The sequence below is a fragment of the Hemitrygon akajei genome, chromosome 9 (assembly GCF_048418815.1).
Source record: "Hemitrygon akajei chromosome 9, sHemAka1.3, whole genome shotgun sequence".
Lineage (NCBI taxonomy): Eukaryota > Metazoa > Chordata > Chondrichthyes > Myliobatiformes > Dasyatidae > Hemitrygon > Hemitrygon akajei.
This window is the reverse complement of record NC_133132.1, coordinates 141,622,093-141,649,897: the sequence shown is the minus strand read 5'-3', so window position 1 is coordinate 141,649,897 and position 27,805 is coordinate 141,622,093. Positions and strand designations below refer to the sequence as shown.

General features: G+C 39.3%; 1 protein-coding gene across 2 annotated transcripts in view; it reads right to left on the bottom strand.

Annotated features, from left to right (window-relative positions):
- ift172 (intraflagellar transport 172) overlaps positions 1-27,805 on the bottom strand; it is a 184,771-nt gene that overhangs the window by 55,748 nt on the left and 101,218 nt on the right. For both annotated transcript variants that reach the window (XM_073057150.1, XM_073057151.1), the window contains exons 26-34: positions 24,578-24,667; positions 23,577-23,674; positions 23,103-23,238; positions 20,587-20,703; positions 13,981-14,123; positions 12,030-12,123; positions 10,840-10,904; positions 10,572-10,752; positions 10,004-10,113 (exon numbers count right to left, since the gene is read on the bottom strand). In XM_073057150.1, coding sequence (XP_072913251.1) covers positions 10,004-10,113; positions 10,572-10,752; positions 10,840-10,904; positions 12,030-12,123; positions 13,981-14,123; positions 20,587-20,703; positions 23,103-23,238; positions 23,577-23,674; positions 24,578-24,667 — 1,034 coding nt within the window. The remainder of the gene's footprint in view (positions 1-10,003; positions 10,114-10,571; positions 10,753-10,839; positions 10,905-12,029; positions 12,124-13,980; positions 14,124-20,586; positions 20,704-23,102; positions 23,239-23,576; positions 23,675-24,577; positions 24,668-27,805) is intronic.

The window sequence follows — 27,805 nt, the reverse complement described above, 5'->3', positions numbered from 1 at the left end:
CTCTGGCTGTTCACCCTCCCACTTAAGAATGCTGAAGCGTCGGTCCAAGATGTTCTGACCCTGGCACCCAGGAGGCAACATACCCTCCGGGAATCTCATTCTTGCCCACACAGGACATATGGGTGCAATATATAGTTAGTTGATTGGTGTTGCAGCAACAAACTTGCACCCAACATCAGTAAGACCAAAGAGTTGATCATGTACTTCAGAAAGGGCAAGAGAAGGAAACACAAACCAATCCTCATAAAGAGATCAGAAATGGAGAGAGTGACCAATTTCAAGTTTCTTGGTGTCAATAACTCCTGGTCCTAACATGTTGATGCAGCAATAAAGAAGGCAAGACAGTGGCTATATTTCATCAGGAGTTAAAACACTCAAAAACTTTTTTCAAGTGCACCTTCTAACAGGCTGCATCACCGTCTGCTATGGGTGGCCTACTGCCCAGGATTGAAAGTTACAGAACATTGAAAAATTAGTCAGCTCCATCATGGGTACTAGCCTCCGTAGTATCCCAGACACTTTCAAGGAGCTGTGCCTCAAAAAGGCGGCGTCCATTATTAAAGACCCCATCACCCAGGACATGCTCTTTTCTCATTGTTACAATCAGGAAGGAGGTACAGAAGCCTAAAGGCACACACTCAGCAATGCAGGAACAGCTTCTTCCCCTCTACCATCCAATTCCTAAATGGACATTATAACTCATAAAAAACTACCTCACTTTCTTATTTCTGTTTTGTGCTACAATTCTTAATTTAACTATTTAAAATACATAGATATATATACTTAATGTAATTCTTTTTTTCTATATTTATCATATTGCATTGTACTGCTGACTCTAAGTTAACAAATTTCACGACATTTGTTGGTGATACTGGACTGAAGGTGCTGTATTGAAATGCACGTAACATTCAGAATAAGGTGGAAAAACTCGTGGCACAATTAAGAGATTGGTCAGTATGATGTTGTGGGTATCACTGGGTTGTGGCTGAAAGAATGTCATAGTTAGGAATTTAACATCAAAGAATATACTTTGTATCAAAAGGAGAGGCAGGAAGGCATAGGCTGTGGTGTGGTTCTGTTGGTAAGAGATGGAATTACATCTTTAGAAATAGATGACATAGGATCAGAGAATGTTGAATCCTTGTGGGTGGAGTTAAGAAACTGCAAGGGTTAAAAAAATAACCATAATGGGAATCATATATAGACCTCCAAATAGTAGCCAAGATGTAGAGTTGAGATTGCAAAGGGAGCTGGAATTGGCATCTAATAAGGGTAATGACACAGTCAGGGACTTCAATATGCAAGAGGATTGGGAAAATCAGGTTGGTGTTGGATCGCAAGAGAGGGAATTTGTTGGATGCCTACGACATGGCTTTTTAGTGCAGCTTGTGCTTGAGCCTACTCAGGGAAAGGCTAAATTAGATTGGGTGTTCCATGATAACCCAGATCCAATTAGGGAACTTTATGTAAAGGTACCCTTAAAAGGCAGTGATCATAGTATGATTAAATTCATACTGCAATTTGAGAGGGAGAAGTATAAGTCATGTGTATCAGTATTGCAATGGAATAAGGGGAATTACAGAGGCATGAGAGAGGAGCTTGCCCAGGTGGATTGGAGGAGGATACTGGCGGGGATGGGGGCAGAGCAGAGGTGGTTGAAGTTTCTGGGAATAATTCACAAGGCACAGGATATATAAGTCCCACATAAGAAGAAGTTAGACCATATGACCATAAGATATAGGAGCAGAAATAGGCCATTCGGCCCATCGAGTGTCCTCCACCATTCAATCATGGGCTGATCCAATTCTTCCAGTCATCCCCACTCCCCTGCCTTCTCCCCATACTCTTTGGTGCCCTGGCTAATCAAGAACCCATCTATCTCTGCCTTAAATACACCCAATAACTTGGCCTCCACAGCCCCTCATGGCAACAAATTCCACAGGTTTACCACCCTCTGACTAAAGTAATTTCTCTGCATCTCTGTTCTAAATGGACGTCCTTCAATCCTGAAGTCGTGCTCTCTTGTCCGAGACTCCACCAACCATGGGAAACAACTTTGCCATATCTAATCTGTTCAGGCCTTTTAACATTCGGAATGTTTCTATGAGATCCCCCCTCATTCTCCTGAACTCCAGGGAATACAGCCCAAGAGCTGCCAGACATTCTTCATACAGTAACCCTTTCTTTCCTGGAATCATTCTCATAAATCTTCTCTGAACCCTCTCCTAAATCAGTATATGCTTTCTAAAATAAGGAGCACAAAACTGCACACAATACTCCGTGTGGTCTCACGAGTGCCTTATAGAGCCTCAATATCACATCCCTGCTCTTATATATATCACATTCTATATCTCTAGAAATGAATGCCAATATTTATTCACTTTATTCACCACCAGCTCAAACTGGTTAACCTTTAGGGCATCTTGCACAAGGACTCCCAAGTCCCTTTGCATCTCTGCATTTTGAATTCTCTCCCCATCTAAATAATAGTCTGCCCGTTTATTTCTTCCACCAAAGTGCATGACCATAGACTTTCCAATATTGTATTTCATTTGCCACTTCTTTGCCCATTTCCTTAAACTATCTAAGTCTCTCTGCAGACTCTGTTTCCTCAACACTACCTGCTCCTCCACCTATCTTTGTATCATCAGCAAATTTAGCCACAAATCCATTAACCCCATAGTTCAAATCATTGACGTACATTGTAAAAAGCAGCAGTCCCAACACTGACCCCTGAGGAACTCCACTGGTAATCGGCAGCCAGCCAGAATAGGGGACCTTTATTTCCACTCTCTGTTTTCTGCTGATCAGCAAATGCTCCACCCATGCTAGTAACTTCCCTGTAATTCCATGGGCTCTTATCTTCCTAAGCAGTCTCATGTGCGGCATCTTGTCAAAGTTCTCAAATGGCAGGGCTAGGCAACCTTGTCTGACAAGGGAAGTTAAGGACAGCATAAAAGCCAAGGAAAAGTCACACAAGGTAGCAAAAGTGAGTGGGAAGCTGGATAATTGGGAAACTTTTAAAATCCAACAAAAGGTAACTAAAAAAGCTATAAGAGGGGAATAGATTAAATATGAGGGCAAAGTAGACAATAATATAAAGCAGGATACTGGAAGTATTTTCAGTTATATTAAGAGTAAAAGGGAGGTGAGAGTTGATATTGGACCACTGGAAAATGATGCTATTGAGGTAGTAATGGGAGACAAATGACAGATGAACTTAATGGGTATTTTGCATCTGACTTCACTGTGGAAGACACCAGAAGTTTGCCAGAGGTCTGTGAGTGTCAGGGAGGAGAAGTGAGTGCCATTACTATTACAAAGTAAAGAGTGTGAGGCAAACTCAAGATCTTGAGGTGGATAAAGTCACCTGGACCATATGGACTACATCCCAGAGTCCTAAGAGAGGATGCTGAAGAGATAATGGATGCACTGGTCATGATCTTTCAACAATCACTCGATTCTGGCATGATCCTGGTAGACTGGAAGGAAATTATAGGCCAATTATTCTGACCTCAGTGGTTGGAAAAGTGTTGGAGTCTATTATTCAGGATGAGATGTCAGGGTACTTGGAGACTAATGATAAAATATGTCAAAGTCAGTATGGTTTTTGTAAAGGGAACTCTTGATAGACAAATCTGTCGGAGTTCTTCAAGGAAGTAACAAGCAAAGTGGACAAACAAGAGGCAGTGGATGTCATGTACTTGAATTTTCAGAAGGCATATGATAAGGTGCCACATGTGAGGCTGCTTAACTAATTAAAATCCTATGGCATTACAGGAAAGATTCTAGCATAGATAGTGGAATGGCTGACAGCCAGGGGCAGCGAATGGGAATAAAAGAGGCTTTTTCTGGCTGGTTGCCATTGACTAGTAGATTTCCTCTGGGGTCAGTATTGGGACTGCTACTTTTCACATTGTTTGTCAATGATTTGGATAATGGAATTGATAGCTTTGTGGCAAAGTTTGCAGATGATACAAAGCTAGGTAGACCAGTAGGTACTGCTGAAGAAGCAATGTGATTGCAGCAAGACTTAAGACAAATTGGAAGAATGAGCAAAAAAATCACAGGTGGAATATGGTGTTGGGAAGTGTATGATAATGCATTTTGGTAAAAGGGACAATAGTGTAGACCATTATCTAAATGGGGAGAAGGTTCAAACATCAGAGGTGCAGAGAGACTTAGGAGTCCTCGTGCAAAACTCCCAGAAGGTTTATTTACAGGTTGAGTACAGGTTACAGGTACCAATACAGTTACAGGCAAAGAAGGCAAATGCAATGTTGGTGTTTATTTCAAGGGGAATAGAATATAAAAACAAGGAGATAATGCTGAGCCTTTACAAGACACTGGTCAGGCCACTCTTGGAGTACTGTCAACAGTTTTGGGCCCCGTATCTCAGAAAGGATGTGATGTCATTGGAGAGAGTCCAGAGGAGGCTCACAAGGATTATTCCAGGAATGAAGGGGTTAACATATGAGGAGCGTTTGGCAGCTTCAGAAGAATTTAGAAGAATGTGGGGGGGGGGATCTCATTGAAATCTACCACATGTTGGAAGATAGGGTGGATGTGGAGGGGATGTTTCCTATGGTGGGGGTACCCAGAACTAGAGGACACAGCCTCAAAATTTCAAAATTGAGGGGCAACCTTTTTTGAGCAGAGGTAAGAAGGAATTTTTTGAGCCAGAGAATAGTGAATCCATGTAATGCTCTGCCGCAGTTGCGGTGGAGGACAAGTCCATGGGTATGCAGTTGGCCCTCCTTATCCATGAGGGACTGATTTTGGGACCCCTCGCGGATACCAAAAAACGCGAATGCTCAAGGCCCTTATTCAACCTGTCTCAATGTGGTGGACCTTAGGACCCAGCGGAACCCCAGATCTTATTTAACCTGTCTCAGTGTGGTGGACATTAGGACCCAGCAGAGCTCTGAATCCACAGTGTTTCTGTTTATGAAAATAATCACGATCACGATTGAAAATAAAGTGGAAATAATAAAGTGATCAGAAAGAGGTGAAACGCCATCGGTCATTGTAAAAGCGTTAGGCTACATCGGTCAACAATTGGAACAATTTTAAAGAATAAAGTGGGAAAGGCCCTGCCCCGATGAAAGCTACAATTATTACTAAGTGACGCAGTGATTTAATTATTGGGTTCTGAGGTTTTGAGTTTTTGATCCTCCACATCAACCTGGCATGGATGGAGAGTGCATTCGGAAGCGGTCTGTTCCTGAGCCCGGCGCTGAAACATACGTTCTTAAGTGTTTTATATGCATAGAAAGGTGAAATATATACTACATACTAAGACAAACGTTTGACTAACCGAAGCTAAATAATACCAGATGTACCTGTTCCAACTTACTTAGTAAGAGAACTTCCAATGTTTTTGATCCCGATCCACGATAACCCACGATAACCCACGTATATCCTCCTGTATACTTTAAATCATTTCTACAAACCCCATTTCCAGAAAAGTTGGGATATTTTCCAAAATGCAATAAAAACAAAAATCTGTGATATGTTAATTCACGTGAACCCTTATTTAACTGACAAAAGTACAAAGAAAAGATTTTCAATAGTTTTACTGACCAACTTAATTGTATTTTGTAAATACACACAAATTTAGAATTTGATGGCTGCAACACACTCAACAAAAGTTGGGACAGAGTTAAAATAAGATTGAAAAGTGCACAGAATATTCAAGTTAACACCGGTTTGGAAGACTCCACATTAAGCAGGCTAATTGGTAGCAGGTGAGGTATCATGACTGGGTATAAAAGTAGCATCCATCAAAGGCTCAGTCTTTGCAAGCAAGGATGGGTCGTGGCTCACCCCTTTGTGCCAAAATTCGTGAGAGAATTGTTAGTCAGTTCAAAAGGAACATTTCCCAACGCAAAATTGCAGAGAATTTAGGTCTTTCAACATCTACAGTACATAAAATTGTGAAAAGAATCAGAGAATTCAGAGACATCTCAATGCATAAAGGGCAAGGTTGGAAACCACTGTTGAATGTGCGTGATCTTCGAGCCCTCGGGCGGCACTGCCTAAGAAACTGTCATGCTACTATGACAATTATAGCCACCTGGGCTCGGGAGTACTTCGGAAAACCATTGTTACTTATCACAGTCCATCGCTGCATCCAGAAATGCAACTTGAAACTGTATTACGCAAGGAGGAAGCCATACATCAACTTTATGCAGAACACCGGCGAGTTCTCTGGGCCTGAGCTCATCTCAGATGGACCGAAAGACTGTGGAACCGTGTGCTGTGGTCAGATGAGTCCACATTTCAGCTAGTTTTCGGAAAAAACGGGCGTCAAGTTCTCCGTGCCAAAGATGAAAACGACCATCCTGATTGTTATCAGCAAAAGGTGCAAAAGCCAGCATCTGTGATGGTATGGGGGTGTATCAGTGCCCACGGCATGGGTGAGTTGCATGGATGTGAAGGTACTGTTGACTCTGAGGCGTATATTAGGATTTTAGAGAGACATATGTTGCCATCAAGGCGACGTCTCTTCCTGGGACGTCCATGCTTATTTCAGCAGGACAATGCCAGACCACATTCTGCATGGGCTACAACAGCGTGGCTTTGTAGATACAGAGTGCGTGTGCTTGACTGGCCTGCTGCCAGTCCAGATCTATCTCCTATTGAAAATGTACGGTGCATCATGAAGAGGAGAATCAGACAACGGAGACCACGGACTGTTGAGCAGCTGAAGTCTTATATCAAGCAAGAATGGACAAAATTTCCAATTGCAAATCTACTACAATTAGTATCCTCAGTTCTGAAACGATTAACAAGTGTTATTAAAAGGAAAGGTGATGTAACACAATGGTAAACATGCCTCTGTCCCAACTTTTGTTGAGTGTGTTGCAGCCATCAAATTCTAAATTTGTGTATATTTACAAAATACAATTAAGTTGGTCAGTAAAACTATTGAAAACCTTTTCTTTGTACTTTTGTCAGTTAAATAAAGGTTCACGTGAATTAACATATCACAGATTTTTGTTTTTATTGCATTTTGGAAAATATCCTCTTTTCTGGAAATAGGGTTTGTAGATTACTTATAATACCTAATACAATGTAAATGCTATGTAAATAGTTGTTATACTGCATTGTTTAGGGAATAATGACAAGAAAAAAAGTCTGTACATGCTCGAACAACAAGTGCTGGAAGAGCACTTCCAGGTTTTCTCGATTCGCGGTTGGTTGAATTCACGGATGCGGAACTCGCAGCTAAGGAGGGCTGACTGTATTTAAGGCAGAAGCTGATGATTTCCTGATCGGTCAGAGCATCAAAGGATATGGCGAAAAGGCAGCATGGCAGAAGGCGAGAAGGGGTTGAGTGGAATTCAGGATCAGCCATGATGGAATGGCAGAACAGTCTCAATGGGCCAAATGGCCTAATTCTGCTCCTATGTCTTATGATCTTATATTAAACCTTATTTTGAGAACCTCCTGTCTGTTCCCCTAACTAATGAATCCCTTGTCACCACATCGTGCCTCTTTCTCCCCGTTCTCTTCTGAGTCACAAAGGCAGACATGCTGATAAGTGTTGACAGTGGTGTTTCTAACCAGCAATTTCAGGATTTTTGTGCTGCAAGGTTCTTGTTTGAACTGAAATATAAATTTCCAAATTGGCAGAAGACCATAAGACCATATGACAAAGGAGCAGAAGTCGGCCATTCAGCCCACTGAGTCTGCTCCGCCATTTCATCATGAGCTGATCCAATCTCCCCTTTAGTCCCATTCCCCCGCCTTCTCACCATAACCTTTAATGCCCTGACTACTCAGATACCTATCAATCTCTGCCTTAAATATACCCAATGACTCAGCCTCCACTGCCACCCGTGGCAACAAATTCCACAGATTCACCACCCTCTGGCTAAAAATTTTTTTTCGCATCTCCATTCTGAATGGGCACCCTGCAATCCTCAAGTCATGTCCTCTCGTACTAGACTCCCCCACCATGGGAAACAACTTTGCCACATCCACTCTGTCCATGCCTTTCAACATTCGAAATGTTTCTATGAGGTCCCCCCTCATTCTTCTAAACTCCAAGGAGTACAGTCCAAGAGCGGTCAAATGTTCCTCATATGTTAACCCTCTCATTCCTGGAATCATTCTAGTGAATCTTCTCTGAACCCTCTCTAAAGTCAGCACAAGTGAGGTCTTACCAGTGCCTTATAGGGCCTCAACATCACATCCCTGCTCCTATACTCTATTCCTCTAGAATTGAATGCCAACATTGCATTTGCCTTCTTCACCACCGACTCAACCTGGAGGTTAACCTTAAGGGTATCCTGCACGAGAACTCCCAAGTCCCGTTGCATCTCAGAACTTTGAATTCTCTCTTCATTTAAATAATAGTCTGCCCATTTATTTCTTCTACCAAAGTGCATGACCGTACACTTTCCAACATTGTAATTCATTTGCCACTTCTTTGCCCATTCCCCCAATCTATCCAAGTCTCTCTGCAGACTCTCTGTTTCCTCAGCACTACCGGCCCCTCCACCTATCTTTGTATCATCAGCAAACTTAGCCACAAAGCCATCTATTCCATAATCCAAATCGTTGATATACAACGTAAAAAGAAGCGGCCCCAACACGGACCCCTGAGGAACACCACTGGTAACCGGCAGCCAACCAGAATGGGATCCCTTTATTCCCACTCTGTTTCCTGCCAATCAACCAACGCTCTATCCACGTATGTAACTTTCCCGTAATTCCATGGGCATGCGCAGTATTTATCTTGAATATACTGTGGATATTGAATTATTTGTTAATGAGGCATCCAGTGGAATTTTATGAATAGAGAGGGAAATGGAATGGTGGAGAGAACAAAGGGAATGTCTATGATGGGGGTTAATGGAGAATGCATGATGTAATGCAGGCTTTGAGAGAGTGCTAAAGGCTTGCTAATCAAGGCTGTTCTGTCTGGTGGAGAAATAAATAGAAGGAAATGAAAGAAAACAAAAAGAAATGAAAATACTATTAGATTTGTGGGATGCAAAACTGCAATTATTGGAAAGATGAAATAGAATTCTGGAAGCTTTCAGGAGATTAGGCAGCATCAATGGAGAAAGGGCAATAAAGTAATGTTACAATTCTATATCAGGACTAGTCAGTTCAGAAACAAACTAATAAAACGAAATTATTGAATTCAGTTTTGAATCCTGAAATATAACTACTGCAAAGATGAGATGTTGCTCTTCAAACTAATATTGTGTTTCATTAGAATAGTGTAGGAGGCCAAAGGCAGAGTAAGGGCTGGATGACGAATATTAAATATACACTTCAGGCAACTGAAAGCACAGGGTCACCCCTGTGTGCTGAATGGAGATATTTTGCAATGTGGTTATCCAGGATCATTTGCTTTCCCCAGTGTGGAGGGGGCCATTTTGTCAGCGCAGAATACAGTATATTAAATTGGAAATAGTTCAAGTTATTTGCATTTTGGGTACCTGGATGATCGGTAGAGTTAAAAGTATATTTGTTGCACCTCCTGCACCCGTGAGAAGGGGAAAGGCTATTTGGAGAGTGAACCAGGAATCCATGGAGGGAAATGTCCCTACAGACTACTGAAAAGGGAGAAATGCCCAATGGTAGCATTTCATTAAGGATGACAGCTATATAAAGGATGATCAGTTAATGCTGAAGCTGTTGGAAGGAAGGCAAGGGAAAAATAGGAAGCAATAATAAAATTTTAGGAAATGGAAATGGCATATTCAGGGGTCCTGTCAAGTAAGGTGGAGGAGGAAATGACATTTAAGCAGAAAAATATCTCACGATTAAGAATATGTTAATGAAAACAGATTTTCAAAGAGTTAAAGAAAATAGGGGAGACCTCTGTAGAGAAGACCTTACAAATAGAGGTATATACAACATGATATAATTTTTTTACCAAAACTTCAAATCCATGTTATATATTATTAATTTAATATCTAGCTTTGTAATTCATATTTTCATGATTTTGACCATATGTGCATTAAACAGCTCATATGCTCACCTTGCTCCTTTCTTAATTGCTTCCTTTTCATATTCCTCCTGAAGTTGTTCCAGCTTGTTGGGGATGTACTCTTTACAAATTTTAATTGCATCACTCCACATTCCAACATCCTGCAACAAAAGGTTTCAAGTAAAAACAACTTTCATCCATTAAAGTAGGATAACCTCAAATTTCTGTGGAGTTACCTCAACCATCTACCATAGCTATAATACACCGGAATGCTACAAAAAGTTAGAAATGCTATTAATGCCCCTGTACCAGTTTGGAACATAGTGGTTACTGTAATTTTCACTGAGATTAGCAATATAGTTTCATTCTTGTTCCATAAATGCTGTGATAACTGTGGAAATTGTACGTCACTGTTAGCATCACCACTGGTAAAACAAATCTGTTTGTACTTTGCTTCTTGACAGACAAATGTTGGAAAACTACTCCCTAAAGATCATTTCTGATTATTACTATTTCACATTGACACTGATGTTCTACCAAGTCTCATTACAACAAATATGTGCAAATGATATGTTAACTATAAACTTGTCAAAAGCCAATTGGGCAAAAAAAAACTGACCTTGTAATACTTAACAGCCAGTTCTGGTCTTTGAGCCCTCAGGAGGTAAGCCTCAGCCTTTTGATATTCTTTCTGGTCAAAGGCAAATCGTGCCTGACCCACCAAGACATCAGCTACACTGTCCGAGTCATGAGCTTCTGCCACTCTCTGGGCAGCGTCCCAATCCTGGTTATGTACATACCTTTAAAAATAAGTAAACAATGTTAAGCTACACAAAGCAATATATATTCATTTACAAAATGGAAGACTTAGCAGATGAAAGACTTACATAAGGACAGCCTCCTTAGACTTCCCTGCTTTAATGAATTCAATTTCTGCCTCTTGAAACTTACCCTAAGATTGTGAAACATGATATATTTAGAAAAAGAGAAATAATTAGAAGTGAACATTATATTTCTATCTGGAAAAATGTGTCTGCATTTTGCTTTGATTAATTTAGTGTATTCATACAAGGTTTGCAACAATTTCTAATACTAAGTTTATTAGTCATGCTTTACCACAATATCTGTTGATTGACTAGTGGTGTTTTGTAAACTCACATAGAAATATCATCAGAGAATAAAATTTGTTCCTAGTCACTTGTGCTAACTGAGCATAAGGTATACGTAATAATCATATGTCATGCTTTACTTACAGAATTTGGCTCCACTGATTTCATATAATTGCTTTTATAATGAACAACCAAGGGCGAAAAAGGATCTAGTGCTTTCCTGGCATATATGATGAATAAACTCTTCTTGGGCTTCAAGCCGGGTACGGCTATCGATTATAACCGATGTTTTGATGATGAACTCTTCCATCTTCTTCAGGGATGATGCCTGGGTATGTCTAGACGGTGGACTATGGGGTATAAATACCACCAGTCTAGATATACGCAGGCATCATCCCTCATGAAGATGGCAGAGTTCGTCATCGAAACGTTGGTTATAATTGATACCCGTATTCAGCTGGAAGCCCGAGAAGTTTATTCATTAACCAAGGATGACTTTCCATCCTATCGTTACTCCTTAATATTTCTCCAACTAAATTTCTTATGTACATTTTTCACTTGTTTCTTATACTTATTTTCTAATGTTATGTTATCAAATTAAAAGCACCAGTGAGTTAAAAACTAATGAAACCATAAATTAGGGGTTATAGGTTTGGACATAACCCAGCTCTAAAAACGAAGAGATTTTTTTTGCTCTCACAAACAACTAAAACATCTAATGTTGATAATAACCTATGTCCAATTCTGAATGAGAACGTAACAACAACAAACTAAGGATTGGAAAAGATAAAACATTTTGTACTTAGCTATCTATTGGGTGTATCCACTGGGCTCTGCCATCAAATTTATTGTTTTGTAAGAAATTGTATTGTACTCTATTTTAATCATAAGTTCACAAATAAAATTAGATATAAGATTTGTAAATCAACTGATACTAATTGAACGTCAATAAAGAAACAAAAGTTTACCTCATCTTCCAGATACATGGCATATTTGAGATGAATGTCTGGGATTTTATTTTTCATTGATAGTCGTGACAATTCAAATGCAAACTCGAAAGAACTGAAAGCAAATTTTATCATAGTTTAAGTGATTATTTAACATCAACTTAATTACAATAAGTCTTAATCTGGCAATTTAAATATAGTTTATGTTCACCTCAATCACCTCAAAAATATTTCGAGAAAATTTAGTTTATTCCCAGAGAGCTCATGAATTCCTTTATACATCAGCCTTAAATTTGTATCGTATTGCTGTAATTCTATATACCATAATGTTCTGCTTGATTTACAAAATGCTGACACTATCATATATCGATTGAGTGTAATACTAGCTATGCACCAACACTGAAGGCCTCTGGATCCAGCCACCACAAATACTATTCAATGACTGTAATAATCAGCAATGGAATATCACAACTAGCTAACAAGGTTGGCTAACAGGTGTTCCCGGAATCTTAACTGGACTTTCAAGGGGGAGGATTATTGCAACTAGAGCAGTTACGCATTGACAGCAACCTGAAAAACCATGTGCACCATCAAGGGAGGGACAGATTAAATTATTTTTTAACGCTGCATTGAAGCCCTTGTGGAGAACATGGAAAGCAAGGAAATCATATTCTTTCTTCATAGGTCTCCAGAATATGATGGGATTATATTCCTCCCCTCAGGAAGGCAGCTTTCATCTTCACTTCACTGGAACCCTACCATTGTTTTTACTGTTAACTAGTAGCCAACTCAAACTATTGGAGCAGAGTTGACTAGCAGCACTTATCAAACTAAATGTACATGTAATTAATGGAACTCTGCACCACAAGGAAGACTGCAATTCTTACTATGCCCTCTATTGCCTGTTTTTTTTGTGTGAAATAAAATGTTGAAGGGTGTGTATTCTACAGCATGTGACTCACTTTTTGACTTCCCAATTCCACTTACTTAGATGCGTGCTGTTCCAACAATAAATAACCAAGAAGCTCAGCACAATCCAGCAAAAATCCCCTGCTTAACAAAACGTAAGCCATCGCTCTTAGCGTTCAATTCTTCTATTAATAGCAGAATGTGGCCGAAAATACATTAGAGTTACTTGCCAAGGTTACTTCAACTCTATGCCAGAATTTCATGCCTCTGGCCGTGAAATGTACCAGGCATATGAGAGCACTACATTCATGTTCCATTCAATTTCACAAACAGCCTTGATTTGGAAGTATGTTGCAATACACAAAATACTGGAGGAACTCAGCAGGTCAGGCAGCAACCACAGAAGGAAATGGACGGCTGATGTTTGTGTCGAGATTCTTCATCTGGACTAAAAGGTAGAGGAATGATAGCTAGTATGAAAAGGTGAAAGGAAGTGGCGGAGCAAAAGCTTGCAAGTGGTAGGTGAACACAGATGATGGAGGAGGGGACAGTGGAAATAGTGACAGAAGCTGGTTGGAGATAGGAAGAAGAGACAAAGGGCTTACCCACTCCATCTGCCCATCACGAAACAGTCCTCCCCCTGGTTTCTCTCCCCTTCTGTTCCCATATGATCTCCCTACCTATTTCACTTGATTCCATGTTCCACTTTTTTCTCCTCTCATATCTATCATTTTCAGCCTTTTCTCTGAGACCTCACCAGTCTTGTTCTTAAAGGAGCAATACACAAAGAAGCCGGAGGGACACGGTGGGTCAAATATCCTCTGCTCTAAAAGGAGGTAATTGTGAAAAATGGACTGTGTTCGCAAAATTGGGTTTAACAATTAGCAAGATAGGTTCATTTTACTCCAACTTTCAGGAGTTTGCTCACTAGGTGTGCCCATCCTAAATAAGGAGGTTATTTATTCAATCAAATAAGGAGCATTGAATAACAAAGGAAGGCAAGTGAAACAGTCATATAACACAAAAAGCAATGTGTAATGATTTTAGTTTGAGTAGATCTCACCAGTTATCAGCTGCATAGTCGATTGCTGTTTCCAGAAGACCAAATTTATTCAGCAATTTAACTGCTGACTCTCCTCCCAGACTCTTAGCCCATAAATAGGCCACCTGTTTATGAGCATTCGCACCCCCATGGGCTTTAGAAACCTGCAAAAAAAACACAGGGGAGTTTGCTTAAATCAATTCTCACATTGGATAGAATTCAATTTTAAATGGAAACTTACAATGTTAAAGTGGATACTGACATTTTCTCAAAAGATAAAATAATTTACAAAATCTACCTGGGAACTTTTCAATTTGGAATTTAAACACTGGGATGCCATAGAAGAAAACTAAACAGCTCATTAAGTGATCCACTACCCATTATTATGACAAAAGCATTTTGTAAGTATCGTCTGGGTTGTATTATTTCCCAATATTTCTCTGGTTAGTGCGTGCCTAAGTAAATGCATCTACCCTTATAATCTTTTAAAAAGCATCCAATTCTGTATTTCGATATATCTTCATTCCAAATTTTTTGTTACCCATCTAATAATGACTCCACGTAAAAATAATAATACGAAGGCTTAATAATCAAGTAAGAAGCAAAGACAACCACAAAGTGTATGATAAAGAGGAAAAAGAAATGGATTTAACCAACTAAAACTATTACATCATGTTGGATACAAAGCTACTTAATTACTACTAATTGTTAATAATAATTAACTAATTATTAATTAGTCTCCTTTAGTGGCAAATTTGGACTACTAAGTATCCTCCATATGTTTAAGAAAAAATGATCAGGAGGTAGCAAGATGGTTAGAGGGTGGGGTAGAAAAACTTGTTTACAGAAAAAACTGTAAAATTTGATTTAATGATATAGACTGAATGAAAGACGGAAGAATGCTGCAAAGAGGGAGCCAGAACAGAAAGGACGGTAGGAGGAAGGCGAAAAGATAGAATAAAAGATGAGAGAAAAGGAAAAAAGGGAAGATAACAAAGAGAAGAAAACTGAAAGAATAGTTTATAAAAATGGATTGAGGTTGCAGAGATGTGTGAACAAAGGAAGAACTAAGATAGAAAACAATTGGGAATATGGTAGTAAAGGAACAAGATCTCAAGAGTTTGCTTCAGTGTAATTTGCAGTGACTAGTTAAAGTGCATGAAAACCAACACATTTTTGGGACATGAGTAGAAACTAGAGCACCTGGGAGAAACCACAGGGTTACAAAGAGAACATGTTGTTTCCACACCGACAGCATCAGAGGTCTAGAATGAACCCAGGTCACTGGAATCGTGAGAATGCAATTCTTCGAAGTACATTACTATGTTGCCTCCTCTTTCTTAAATGTATAAGATTCTGGAACAGATTTTGGGTCAATAAAGGAGGCATGTATTACAGGAACAGATAAAAGAGTGGATTTGAGGTAAGATCAGATCAGCCAGCATCTTCTGAGTGGGAAAAAATTGATTTAGGGGCCATATAATTGTTTCATAATCCAATTTTTCTTTTTTTATCTCTTAGTTCTATTATGGTTCAAATTATCCAGAGTAGGCAGATGTAGACACCAAAATAGAAAATCCAATAGGATCTGTTTACTTATGAGGAAATGTATAGACGACAAGCTTTTACCGAACATAGTTCTGTAATCTAAAATACACAGATGTTCAACTTATTTGTTTGGAGAAGGGAGTCGGAGGATCAGAACGGGAGTGCGGCGGGAGCCATCTTGAACTTTTCTTATTCTCATCGGAGTTAAGAGAGGCGGGACTGCACAGGCGTGTGACGGTGGGCAGTGAAGCGGGGAAGATTTGAAAAGGGCAGAAATCCTGAATAGGTTTTCGTTTGGAGAAGGGAGTCAGAGGATCAGAATGGGAGTGCGGCGGGAGCCACCTTGAATTTTTCTTATTCTCATCTGAGTTAAGAGAGGCGGGACTGCGCGGGAGTGTGACGGCGGGCAGTGAAGCAGGGAAGATTTAAAAAGGACACAGCCTTATACAGCGGGCAGCGTTGTTTGCAGGCAGTGGAGTGAGCTGGGAGCAGAGTGAAGGCTTAAGGGCTTGGGCTCAATGGGCTTAGGCAGAAGCGGGCAAGGCAAGGTAGGTTTAAGTTTCAGTTTTTCCTGTTATTTGAGGAAAGGGGAAGTATGAGTGTGAGGGCAGCTTGTTGTTCTCAGTGTCGGATGTGGGAGGTCCTGGAGTCTCCTAGCCTCCCGGAAGTCCACATCTACGCCAGGTGCGCCGAGCTGCAGCTCCTAAGGGACCGTGTTAGGGAACAGGAGCTGCAGCTCGATGACCTTCGTCTGGTTAGGGAGAGTGAGGAGTTGATTGAGAGGAGTTACAGGCAAGTGGTCACACCGGGACCACGGGAGGCAGACAGGTGGGTCACGGTTAGGAGGGGGCAGGGGAAGAGTCAGATACTAGAGAGTACCCCAGTGGCTGTACCCCTTGATAATAAGTACTCCTGTTTGAGTACTGTTGTGGGGGGGGGGGGGGGGGGGGGACACAGCCTACCTGGGGGAAGCAACAGTGGCCTTGCCTCCGGCACAGAGTCCACCCTATAGCTCAGAAGGAAGAGGAAGGCAGTAGTAATAGGGGACTCGATAGTTAGGGGGTCAAATAGGCGATTCTGTGGACGCGATCAGGAGACCCAGATGGTAGTTTGCCTTCCTGGTGCCAGGGTTCAGGATGTTTCTGATCGCGTCCAAGATATCCTGAAGTGGGAGGGTGAGGAGCCAGAGGTCGTGGTACATATAGGTATCAATGACATAGGTAGGAAAAGGGAAGAGATCCTGAAAGGAGAATATAGGGAGTTAGGAAGGCAGTTGAGAAGGACCACAAAGGTATTAATCTCCAGATTACTGCCCATGCCACGCGACAGTGAGAGTAGGAATGGAATGAGGTAGAGGATAAATGCGTGGCTGAGGGATTGGAGCAGGGGGCAGGGATTCAAGTTTCTGGATCATTGGGACCTCTTTTGGGGCAGATGTGACCTGTACAAAAAGAACGGGTTACACTTGAATCCTAGGGGGACCAATATCCTGGCGGGGAGATTTGCTAAGGCTACTGGGGAGACTTTAAACTAGAATGGTTGGGGGGGTGGGAATCAATTTGAAGAGATGAAGGGAGAGGAGGTTAGTTCACAAATAGAGAAAGCTAGTAGACATATTGTGAGGGAGGATAGGCAAGTGATAGAGAAGGGGAGCGCTCAGACCGAAGATGTAGGGGAGAAGGAAGAAAAAGATAATAAAGTTGATCACATTGTTAGGGATTAACAGACAAGAAGAGGTGGAAAGTTTCTTAAATGCATCTATTTTAATGCTAGGAGCATTGAAAGAAAGGTGGATGAGCTTAGAGCATGGATTGATACCTGGAAATATGATGTTGTAGCTATTAATGAAACATCGTTGCAGGAGGGGTGTGATTGGCAACTAAATATTCCAGGATTTCATTGCTTCAGGTGTGATAGACGGACAGACAGACAGACATACGTTATTGATCCCGAGGGAAATTGGGTTTCGTACAGCTGCACCACCAAGAATAGCGAAGAAATATAGCAATATAAAACCATAAATAATTAAATAATAGTAAGTTAATCATGCCCAGTGGAAAAAATAAGTCCAGGACCAGCCTATTGGCTCAGGGTGTCTGATACTCCGAGGGAGAAGTTGTAAAGTTTGATGGCCACAGGCAGGAATGACTTTCTATGACGCTCAGTGTTACATCTCGGTGGAATAAGTCTCTGGCTAAACATACTCCTGTGCCTAACCAGTACATTATGGAGTGGATGGGAGTTGTTGTCCAAGATGGCATGCAACTTGATAGAATCAGAGGGACAAGAGGAGAAGGTGCTGCATTGCTTGTCCAAGAAAATATTACAGCGGTGCTTTGGCAAGATAGATTAGAGGGCTCATCTAGGGAGACTATTTGGATGGAATTGAGGAATGGGAAAGGTGTAGTAACACTTAAGGGGTGTATTATAGACCACCTAACGGGGAGCAAGAATTGGAGGAGCAAATTTGTAAGGAGATAGCAGATATTTGTAGTAAGCACAAGGTTGTGATTGTGGGAGATTTTAATTTTCCACACATAGACTGGAAAGCCCATTCTGTAAAAGGGCTAGATGGTTTGGAGTTTGTAAAATGTGTGCAGGATAGTATTTTGCAGCAATACATAGAGGTACCGACTAGAGAAGGGGCAGTGTTGGATCTCCTGTTAGGGAAAAGAGATAGGTCAGGTGACAGACGTACGTGTTGGGGAGCACTTCGGGTCCAGTGATCACAATACCATTAGTTTCAATATAATTATGGAGAAGGATAGGACTGGACCCAGGGTTGAGATTTTTGATTGGAGAAAGGCTAATTCTGAGGAAATACAAAAGGACTTAGAAGGAGTGGATTGGGACAATTTGTTTTATGGGAAGGATGTAATAGAGAAATGGAGGTCATTTAAAGGTGAAATTTTGAGGGTACAGAATCTTTATGTTCCTGTTAGGTTGAAAGGAAAGGTTAAAAGTTTGAGAGCGCCATGGTTTTCAAGGGATATTAGAAACTTGGTTCAGAAAAAGAGGGAGATCTATAATAAATATAGGCAGCATGGAGTAAATGAGGTGCTCGAGGAATATAAAGAATGTAACAAGAATCTTAAGAAAGAAATTAGAAAAGCTAAAAGAAGATACGAGGTTACTTTGGCAAGTAAGGTGAAAATAAATCCGAAGGGTTTCTACAGTTATATTAATAGCAAAAGGATAGTGAGGGATAAAATTGGTCCCTTAGAGAATCAGAGTGGACAGCTATGTGTGGAGCCAAAAGAGATGGGGGAGATTTTGAACAATTTCTTTTCTTCGGTATTCACTAAGGAGAAGGATATTGAATTGTGTAAGGTAATAGAAACAAGTAGGGAAGTTATGGAAACTATGACAATTAAAGAGGAGGAAGTATTGGTGCTTTTAAGGAATATAAAAGTGGATAAATCTCCGGGTCCTGACAGGATATTCCCTAGGACCTTGAGGGAAGTTGGTGTAGAAATAGCAGGGGCTCTGACAGAAATATTTCAAATGTCATTAGAAACGGGGATGGTGCCAGAGTATTGGCGAATTGCTCATGTGGTTCCATTGTTTAAAAAGGGTTCTAAGAGTAAACCTAGCAATTATAGGCCTGTAAGTTTGATGTCAGTGGTGGGTAAATTAATGGAAAGTATTCTTAGAGATGGTATATATAATTATCTGGATAGACAGGGTCTGATTAGGAATAGTCAGCATGGATTTGTGCGTGGAAGGTCATGTTTGACAAATCTTATTGAATTTTTTGAAGAGGTTACGAGGAAAGTTGACGAGGGTAAAGCAGTGGATGTTGTCTATATGGACTTCAGTAAGGCCTTTGACAAGGTTCCACATGGAAGGTTAGTTAGGAAGGTTTAATCGTTAGGTATTAATATTGAAGTAGTAAAATGGATTCAACAGTGAAGATGCCAGAGAGTAGTGGTGGATAACTGTTTGTCAGGTTGGAGGCCGGTGACTAGTGGTGTGCCTCAGGGATCTGTACTGGGTCCAATGTTGTTTGTCATATACATTAATGATCTGGATGATGGGGCGGTAAATTGGATTAGTAAGTATGCAGATGATTCTAAGGTAGGAGGCGTTGTGGATAATGAAGTAGGGTTTCAAAGCTTGCAGAGAGATTTAGGCCAGTTAGAAGAGTGGGCTGAAAGATGGCAGATGGAGTTTAATGCTGTTAAGTGTGAGGTGCTACATTTTGGTAGGAATAATCCAAATAGGACATACATGGTAAATGGTAGGGCATTGAAGAATGATCAGAGTGATCTAGGAATAATGGTGCATAGTTCCCTGAAGGTGGAATCTCATGTGGATAGGGTGGTGAAGAAAGCTTTTGGTATGCTGGCCTTTATAAATCAGAGCATTGAGTATAGGAGTTGGGATGTAACGTTAAAATTGTACAAGGCATTGGTAAAGCCGAATTTGGAGTATTGTGTACAGTTCTGGTCACCAAATTATAGAAAAGATATTAACAAAATAGAGAGAGTACAGAGAAGATTTACTAGAATGTTACCTGGGTTTCAGCACCTAAGTTACAGGGATAGGTTGAACAAGTTAGGTCTTTATTCTTTGGAGCGTAGAAGGTTGAGGGGGGCCTTGATAGAGGTATTTAAAATAATGAGGGGGATAGATCGAGTTGACATGGATAGGCTTTTTCCATTGAGAGTAGGGGAGATTCAAACAAGAGGACATGATTTGAGAGTTAGGGGACAAAAGTTTAAGGGTAACACGAGGGGAATTTCTTAACTGGGAGAGTGGTAGCTGTGTGGAATGAGCTTCCAGTAGAAGTAGTAGAGGCAGGTTCGGTATTGTCATTTAAAGTAAAATTGGGTAGGTATATGGACAGAAAAGGAATGGAGGGTTATGGGCTGAGTGCGGGCCAGTGGGACTAGGTGAGTGTAAGCGTCGGCACGGACTAGAAGAGCCGAGATGGCCTGTTTCCGTGCTGTAATTGTTATATGGTTATTAGAGCCATTTGTTAGATGTTTTGTATATTCACATTTGGCCTTTGTAAACAATGGATTTCATGTCCATTCCAAGATGAAAATAAGAATATGCAGGCAAGCAAGATCTTACCCTATATGCTTCATCCCACATGTCATTAACACGGTACATATTCACAATTGCCTTCCACTCTTTCGCTTCCAAGTAATGGTATTCAGCTTCTCGAAAACGGCCTTCACTTTCTAGTTCCTATAACAACATACTTTCATCAGCACAGGTAGCATTTTTAAACCCAAATGATGGCAAGAAATGCATTAACAATACTGTAATTTGATTGAAACAACATAAATGGCAGAGTAATAGATTTTAGCTTGCAATTTCAGTTGGGAAAAATAATGGCAAGATTGTGCTGGGTTTTATGGCAGTTTTGCATCAGAACTGCCTGCAATTGCACACTTAAGTACTACCAGATTCTGAGCTTCAATAGATCCATATCAAAAATGGAAGCACTTAATTTGTTAACATTTTCTCAGTAGTAAATCTATCACCATGCATCAAATTATTTGAATTCCCCAGTGTTTAAGCTAATGGGTTCTGCTTGCAGATTCAGCAGCAGTTTAGGCCTAGTACAGGATCCACAAACCCATTTATGTGACAATGCTTTTGTGGTTGTGAGCAAGAAAAGTAAAATATTTCTTATGATCTTATAAAACAGTTCTTTAATTACATATTTTAGTGGTAAAGTTTTATATTATTTAAAAGGCTCTGGGAAAAGACTTGCCAAGAAGGCCCAAAGATTTTTTTTCTAGCAACCTTCATGAAACCTCATATGTTAAGTTCTGGACATTGAGTATTCGAATGGCCTCAGTACTCAAGAAAATTCATGTCGTCAAAATGCTCCAATTTAAATTAGAAACTTCGATTAGTTATACCAATTTGTATTTATGAATAGAATTTCAAAATCAATGTCAGTATGATTTCCTGTCTTGTAATATTAGACATAATATTTTCAAACAATAGAAGTCATAGCATTATACAAAAAAGTAGGTCTTTCAGCCCAGCACATCTATGCTGACCATTATGCCTAATCCAATTTGCCTGAATGAATTCCATATCTATGTGCCTTGATCATTCAAGTACCTGTCCAGATGCCTCTTAAATGCTGTTACTGTTCCTGCCACCACCTCCACCTCCTCTAGCAGTTCATTCCAACAGCAACTACTCTGAAAATTTTACCCCCCAATCACTTCTTAAATCTCCTTCCTCTCACCTTAAAATAATAAACATTCTAATTTTAAAAACTCCTACCATACCTCTCATAGTTTTATATACTTCTACCATGTCACCTTTCAGCCTCCTTTGCCATCTCTCTTCCACCTTCTAGGAGAAGATTCAGGGACACAGAGGGCAGATGACCAGACTCAAGAACTGCTTCTTCCCCATTGCTCAGAATTGTGAAACAATCATCTCTTTCACATTCCTTCTCAGTAACACTGTCATGTTCTCAAATTTTTAATTCTACCTTTTCTGTTGCTGTCACTTTAGTTTTTTATTTGACACTACCTCAGTTCTCATTATTATACTTTGCACCATCCTGTTGTTTTTGCACTCATCCTGTTACTTTTGCAAGTAATTTCATTGCACCTTGGTGTATATGACAATAAATTAATCTGAATCTTAATGCAGGGATAAGATCCAGCCTATCCAATCTCTCCTCATAATTCAAACCCTCCAATTCATTCAACAACCTTGTAAATCTTTCATGGAGCTTCTCCTGTAGTTTGATGACCAGAACTGCACACTACATTCCAATTGCAGCCTAAACAATGTTTTATACAACTAACATGATGTCCCAACTCCTGCACTCAGTGCTCACTTGATGAAGAAAAGCATGCCATATGCCTTTTACACCAATCCTGTCTACCTGTATTGCTACTTTCAATGAACAATTTACTTGTACTCCCAAGTGCCTCTGTTCTACAACATTCCCCAGACCACAGTGCATGTCCCACCCTGGCTTACCTTCCCAAAATGCAGCACTTTACACTTGTTTGAATTAAATTCCATTGGCAATTCCCTTGCCCACTTTCCCAATTGATCAAGATCCAGTATAACCTTAGACAATCTCCTCCACGTGTCCACTATACCACCAATTTTGGTGTTAACTGCAAACTTACTAGTCATACCATCTACATTCTTATCTAAATTATCAGCATGTATGACAAACTGAGAACCCCGCATTAATTCCTGCAACACATTTTTGAACACTGAAAATCAACCTTTCATAACCACCCTCTGCTTCCCATTACTAGGTCAATTTTGTATCCAGTCTGTTAACTCACCCTGGATCCCATTTATTCTAACCTTCCAAACAGCCCATCATGCAGGACTTTATCAAAGACTAAGTCTACCATCATGCCCTCGAGGTCATCTCTTCAAGATACTCAATCAAATCCGTGAGACATGATTTCCCACAATGACTATCCTTAATTAGTACTTGCCTTTCCAAATGCAAATAAATCCCATCTCTCAGACCCTCATTCAATAACTTTCCCCATCACTGATGTACTACTTTACTGCGGAAGCATAATACAGGCATATAAAAAGATAGATCTTGCACACAGCTCCATTTATTCATTATTCCATACCTTTGCAAGATGAAGGTGAGTGTCTGTAAGTAGATCTTTATGATACTTAGCCACAAGTCGAATCATGTCATCATACATTTTAAGCTTCTTATACATTGTGATTGCTAAATCAGGTTCATCCACAGTAATGTACAACCTATAGATAAAAAGGTATTACTAAGTGAGAGTAAGCGTTCGGCATGGACTAGAAGGGCCAAGATGGCCTGTTTCCGTGCTGTAATTGTTATATGGTTATATGGTTACTAGAGCAGTTCAAAATAAATTGATCAATCATTCTACAATAATTAGGTCAGAATACCAGCTGCAAATATAGCAGTACAGTACAAGCTCCAGTTTAACTGAAATAGCATTGTTTCTCCATCCTGTTAACCGGAAACCTGATGGAGTTTGGCAGGCTACCTGGTTGTCACTGGCCTGCAAAAGATAGGCTGCATTTTGCAAATAATGTCAAAAGTATTGTGTTCCATATGTTACCTTTCAGCTTCTTTGTATTTTCCTTTCTTTTCCAATTCTTGTGCTTGATTTATATACAGAGCAGTGACATCTTCTTGCTTCATGCACTTCACAGCCAACTACAAGTTTCAAGAAAAGTTTTAGTTTAAAATTGTAATTAATTTATGGAAGCTGCAGAAGTATCACCACATTTACCACAGCACTAGGGGCATGGATAGGCGAGATGTAAAATAAAAGTCCCCATGGCACGCTATAGGTTTAGGATAAAGGATGGGAGGTTTAGAGAGGATCTGAGGAAGAATATTTCATCTAGACAACATTTGGATTCTAGAACACACTGCCTTCAAGATACAGACATGGTGGGACAACAGAGTTGTTTTTATGCAGTATGACTACAATAATGCATATCTTATTATTTTTATATACGTGCTAATTTAAATGCCAATTTAAATGTTGGAACTGGCAATCCAAAGGTGAAATGACCACTGGAAGTATACCATGTTGATTGATTTTTGAAGTAAATGGCTAACTGTACTATTTGTCAGGATTTGAAAATTTATAACACTGTTAATATTAACAATAAAACATTGGAAACATTCAGCTAGACATTGAACATCAAAATGATAAATTGGGAAGATATCAAAGCTATCTTTGTAAGTGACATTTTACAGTCAAACTCCATGAGACATGGACATACAGTAGCAAGTGTGGAGACATGCCCTATGATCACCAGATTTTGTAGCGTCAGCTATAGCACCATTGATCACCATATCTACAAATGTATGATGTTCCTATTGAATCAAGGGTGAACTTAGATGTTAATCTTAATTTATACAACATTCATTAGCAGAAGTTGCTTGTTCCAGCATAAATGTACTGGTTTCTTTTTATCTTCCTGCCAAACTAAATTATACTTCAATTTGTGTCCCAGATGACACAGAATGAAGTACTACTTAAGCAATATTCACATGGAGAAATGCTACTTAAACAATTTCATTTCTATGTACAATTCAACACTGGACCTTGTGAGCTTTCTCCCAGCTTCCCACTTGCTTATACATGTCAATGGCATCCTTGATTCGGTCAGCTTTAATGTACATTTTTTCTGCGGTCTAGGTGATAAAAAGAAAAACCATCAACTTAGGTTAACAGAACCATAAAAGACACAAATTCTTCAATAATATTTGATTTCAAGTTGTGAAGATTGAAATTGGTCATGTCAGTGCATGTTTTCAACATTATGAAGAGTTCCTATATTCCAAAATGACATCTACAGTACGTGTTCAAAGGGTGTTAGACATTATAATGACAAACACTGCCACAATTAAACATCTACTAGAAAACAATACAGTAAATCATAATTAGCATGCAATACTAATTTCATAGAAGCAGAACCACTCTGTAACTCTACGCTCTAGCCAAATCTTCACAAATTTAAACACAATGTAGGAAATTGATGTCCATCTGTACTACACAGAACAATGGGATGGGGCGAGGGGGAGGTAGATTAACCTTGCACTATGACCTCATACATACATTGCAAAGCCCATAATGTATCCTAAAAATTATGAGCTTGCAACAGTAATCATGAAAATGTTTTCCAAATATCAAAAATCATATGGGATGTCATATACTTGTGTGTGATATACTGATTTTATAATCAAATAAACTAAAGAAAGGAAAAAATTAATGAAAAAAGATCACAGATGGGATTAGATAAGAAATTAGCTTGAGTTAATTGGAACAATCTGCACTAAGCTGGAGAGAAGAAATGGGCGGGGTGCCTTAGGGATTTAGTGTTGGAACCATCACTGCCTCTGATTTACATCAATGACCTGTATTCAGAAAAGTCTTTGCAAATTTGTAGTTGGTACCAAAACATGAGGGACATCATATCAGTGCTCAAGTTCATAGAATACATTTACAGTATATTTGACCCTGCAAGCAATTGACAGTGAAGACAACAAATTCAAGAATTAGTTGAGAAAATAGCCAAAAAACCCCAATACAAATGCAGATACTGTCATCAAATTCTTTGGTCAAACATCTTCAGTATACAAGAAAGATAAGTAGGATTGTACAGAAGGCCACAATGCTAATCTCTTATATCAAACAACTAAAACTCTCGATTATGATCCAGCTTTGTACTAATTTAATGCTTTTTGATCTGAGAAGTTGGCATTCAAATTATGGCCTTAAATGGCAATGTACACAAATTAGAAAATGGCATGGAAAAGATACTTACAATATTTCTTTAAATCAGTCTATGGGGCACACTTGAAAAGGAGGGACAATTTATATATTTAAAACAACAGTGCAATAATGCACTTCAGTGTTTAGGGACTCTCTGAATAAATCACTTAGCTAGTTCAAATGCATTTTTGTATCTTAATTATCTTGTAATATTGTACATACAATGTATTACCTTAAAATTACTGGGAGTTATTAACTTTTACAATGTGCATGAACCTTTGACAGGAACGTGAAAAAAAAATTAATTGCCTGCTCTCAGAGAACAGTACAACACAGTACGGACCCCTTTGGCCCATGATGTGGTGCTGACCTTTTAACTATAATTATGGTGACCAGAATTGAACACAATACTCCAAATGTGGTCTAATGCAGATTATCTTGCAGCTCTTAAACTCAATCAAAGGATGCCAACACACTGTGCACCTTCTTAACCAGCCTATCAACTTGCACGGCAACTTTAAGGGATTTATAGACTTGGATCCCTGGATCCCAAGATCCCTCTATTCTTCCACACTACTTTGCCTTCAAGTTTCACCTTCCACAGTTTCAAACTTTTCCAGACTAAACTCCATCTGCCAAAGAAAATATGTACGTTTTGCCTTAAGTTAAATCAAATGTTGTGACTGGCATTAATACATTATTCCAGGTAAAAGATTGTTTGGCAGTCAGTTTAAGGTTTCATATTATATAGTAGATATCATCCTACATATTTACTTATTTATAAATAAACATAAAAAGAGACCCCCAATGTCATTGGATACAGCTAGGTTATTAATAACCTAGAATAAAGCAAGAAAAATTTGATGAGTAATATCTAAGGAAACAAAACACACAAAGTGTGCTCTCTACTTTTAAATATTATTAGCAGATCTTCTATGCCCATGTTTGATGCAATTTAAAAACATCAAAACTATCACTAAGTCAGCTTGACCTAGTAGGTATAGAGGTAAGTTATTTCTGCAGCAGTATAAACTTGAAACAATGCTTGCCAAGTTCACAGTTCATTTAAATTAGGAATTCAGATATTCAAACATCTTTTGGCTTGTGAAAATAATCCAGAAAATAAATCATCTTTATTTCAAGCTTTTTTTTGAAATGCCTTAAATTTCTTTTTCAAACTATTAGTTATTTAAATCAATAGGAGGATCGGACATATACTGGAAAATCAAGGCATTAGGAATGCTCTCAATATATAGTATGGCCATAAATTTGTCATCTATTCCAATAGATGAATCTATAGGCTTTTGAGGCAGACCAATCTTTAAGACAGGGAAGAAAAACATTAAGTAATTAAATAGCTTCATCTTTTTTTTAATGATGACTAGACCTGTTTAATAAGAACTTGTTATGTGATTGATTGCCAAGTATTTGGCACATCCTGGTATTTTGAAGAACACTAATATAAAGGAAATCCTTTTCTGCTTTTTATATTTCAACCTGATATATTTTTCTGTCTTGTTACCCAGGGAGAGTAATGCTGTGGGATTAACTTTGTTTGCAATCACCACAGGTCAGCAGGGCTAGATGTGTTGATTGTCATACTCTAACCTGCAGATTTCTTTTGCTATATATTCTGCAAAGGACCTCCTTAGGCTATGGCATGGTTCCATTCCTATAAATTGTTTGTAACCTGGACAGTTCATAAGTTGGAAATTCAGCTGCGAAAACAATTCCCATACAATAGATGATACCTGCAGCAACACAGCCCACAGCACATCTATTGCATTGGTCGCTCAAATACTTACTTGTATGTAATTCAGGTATTCATAAACTAGAGTGGATCTGTACCAATATAATTGTAGAATATCAAGCAAGAGGCTTCTATTGAGTCATGTTGACCAAGTAATAAATATTATAAAATTATCATGGAAGGAACCTGATAGAAGAATAAATCCCAGAGAAACAATAAAGAAATAAGACCTTCATCAATTCAAATTTTAGTGAAAGCTTGAATTAGCTAGTAAAAATAAATTATAAATTAATATTCCAACATGGCA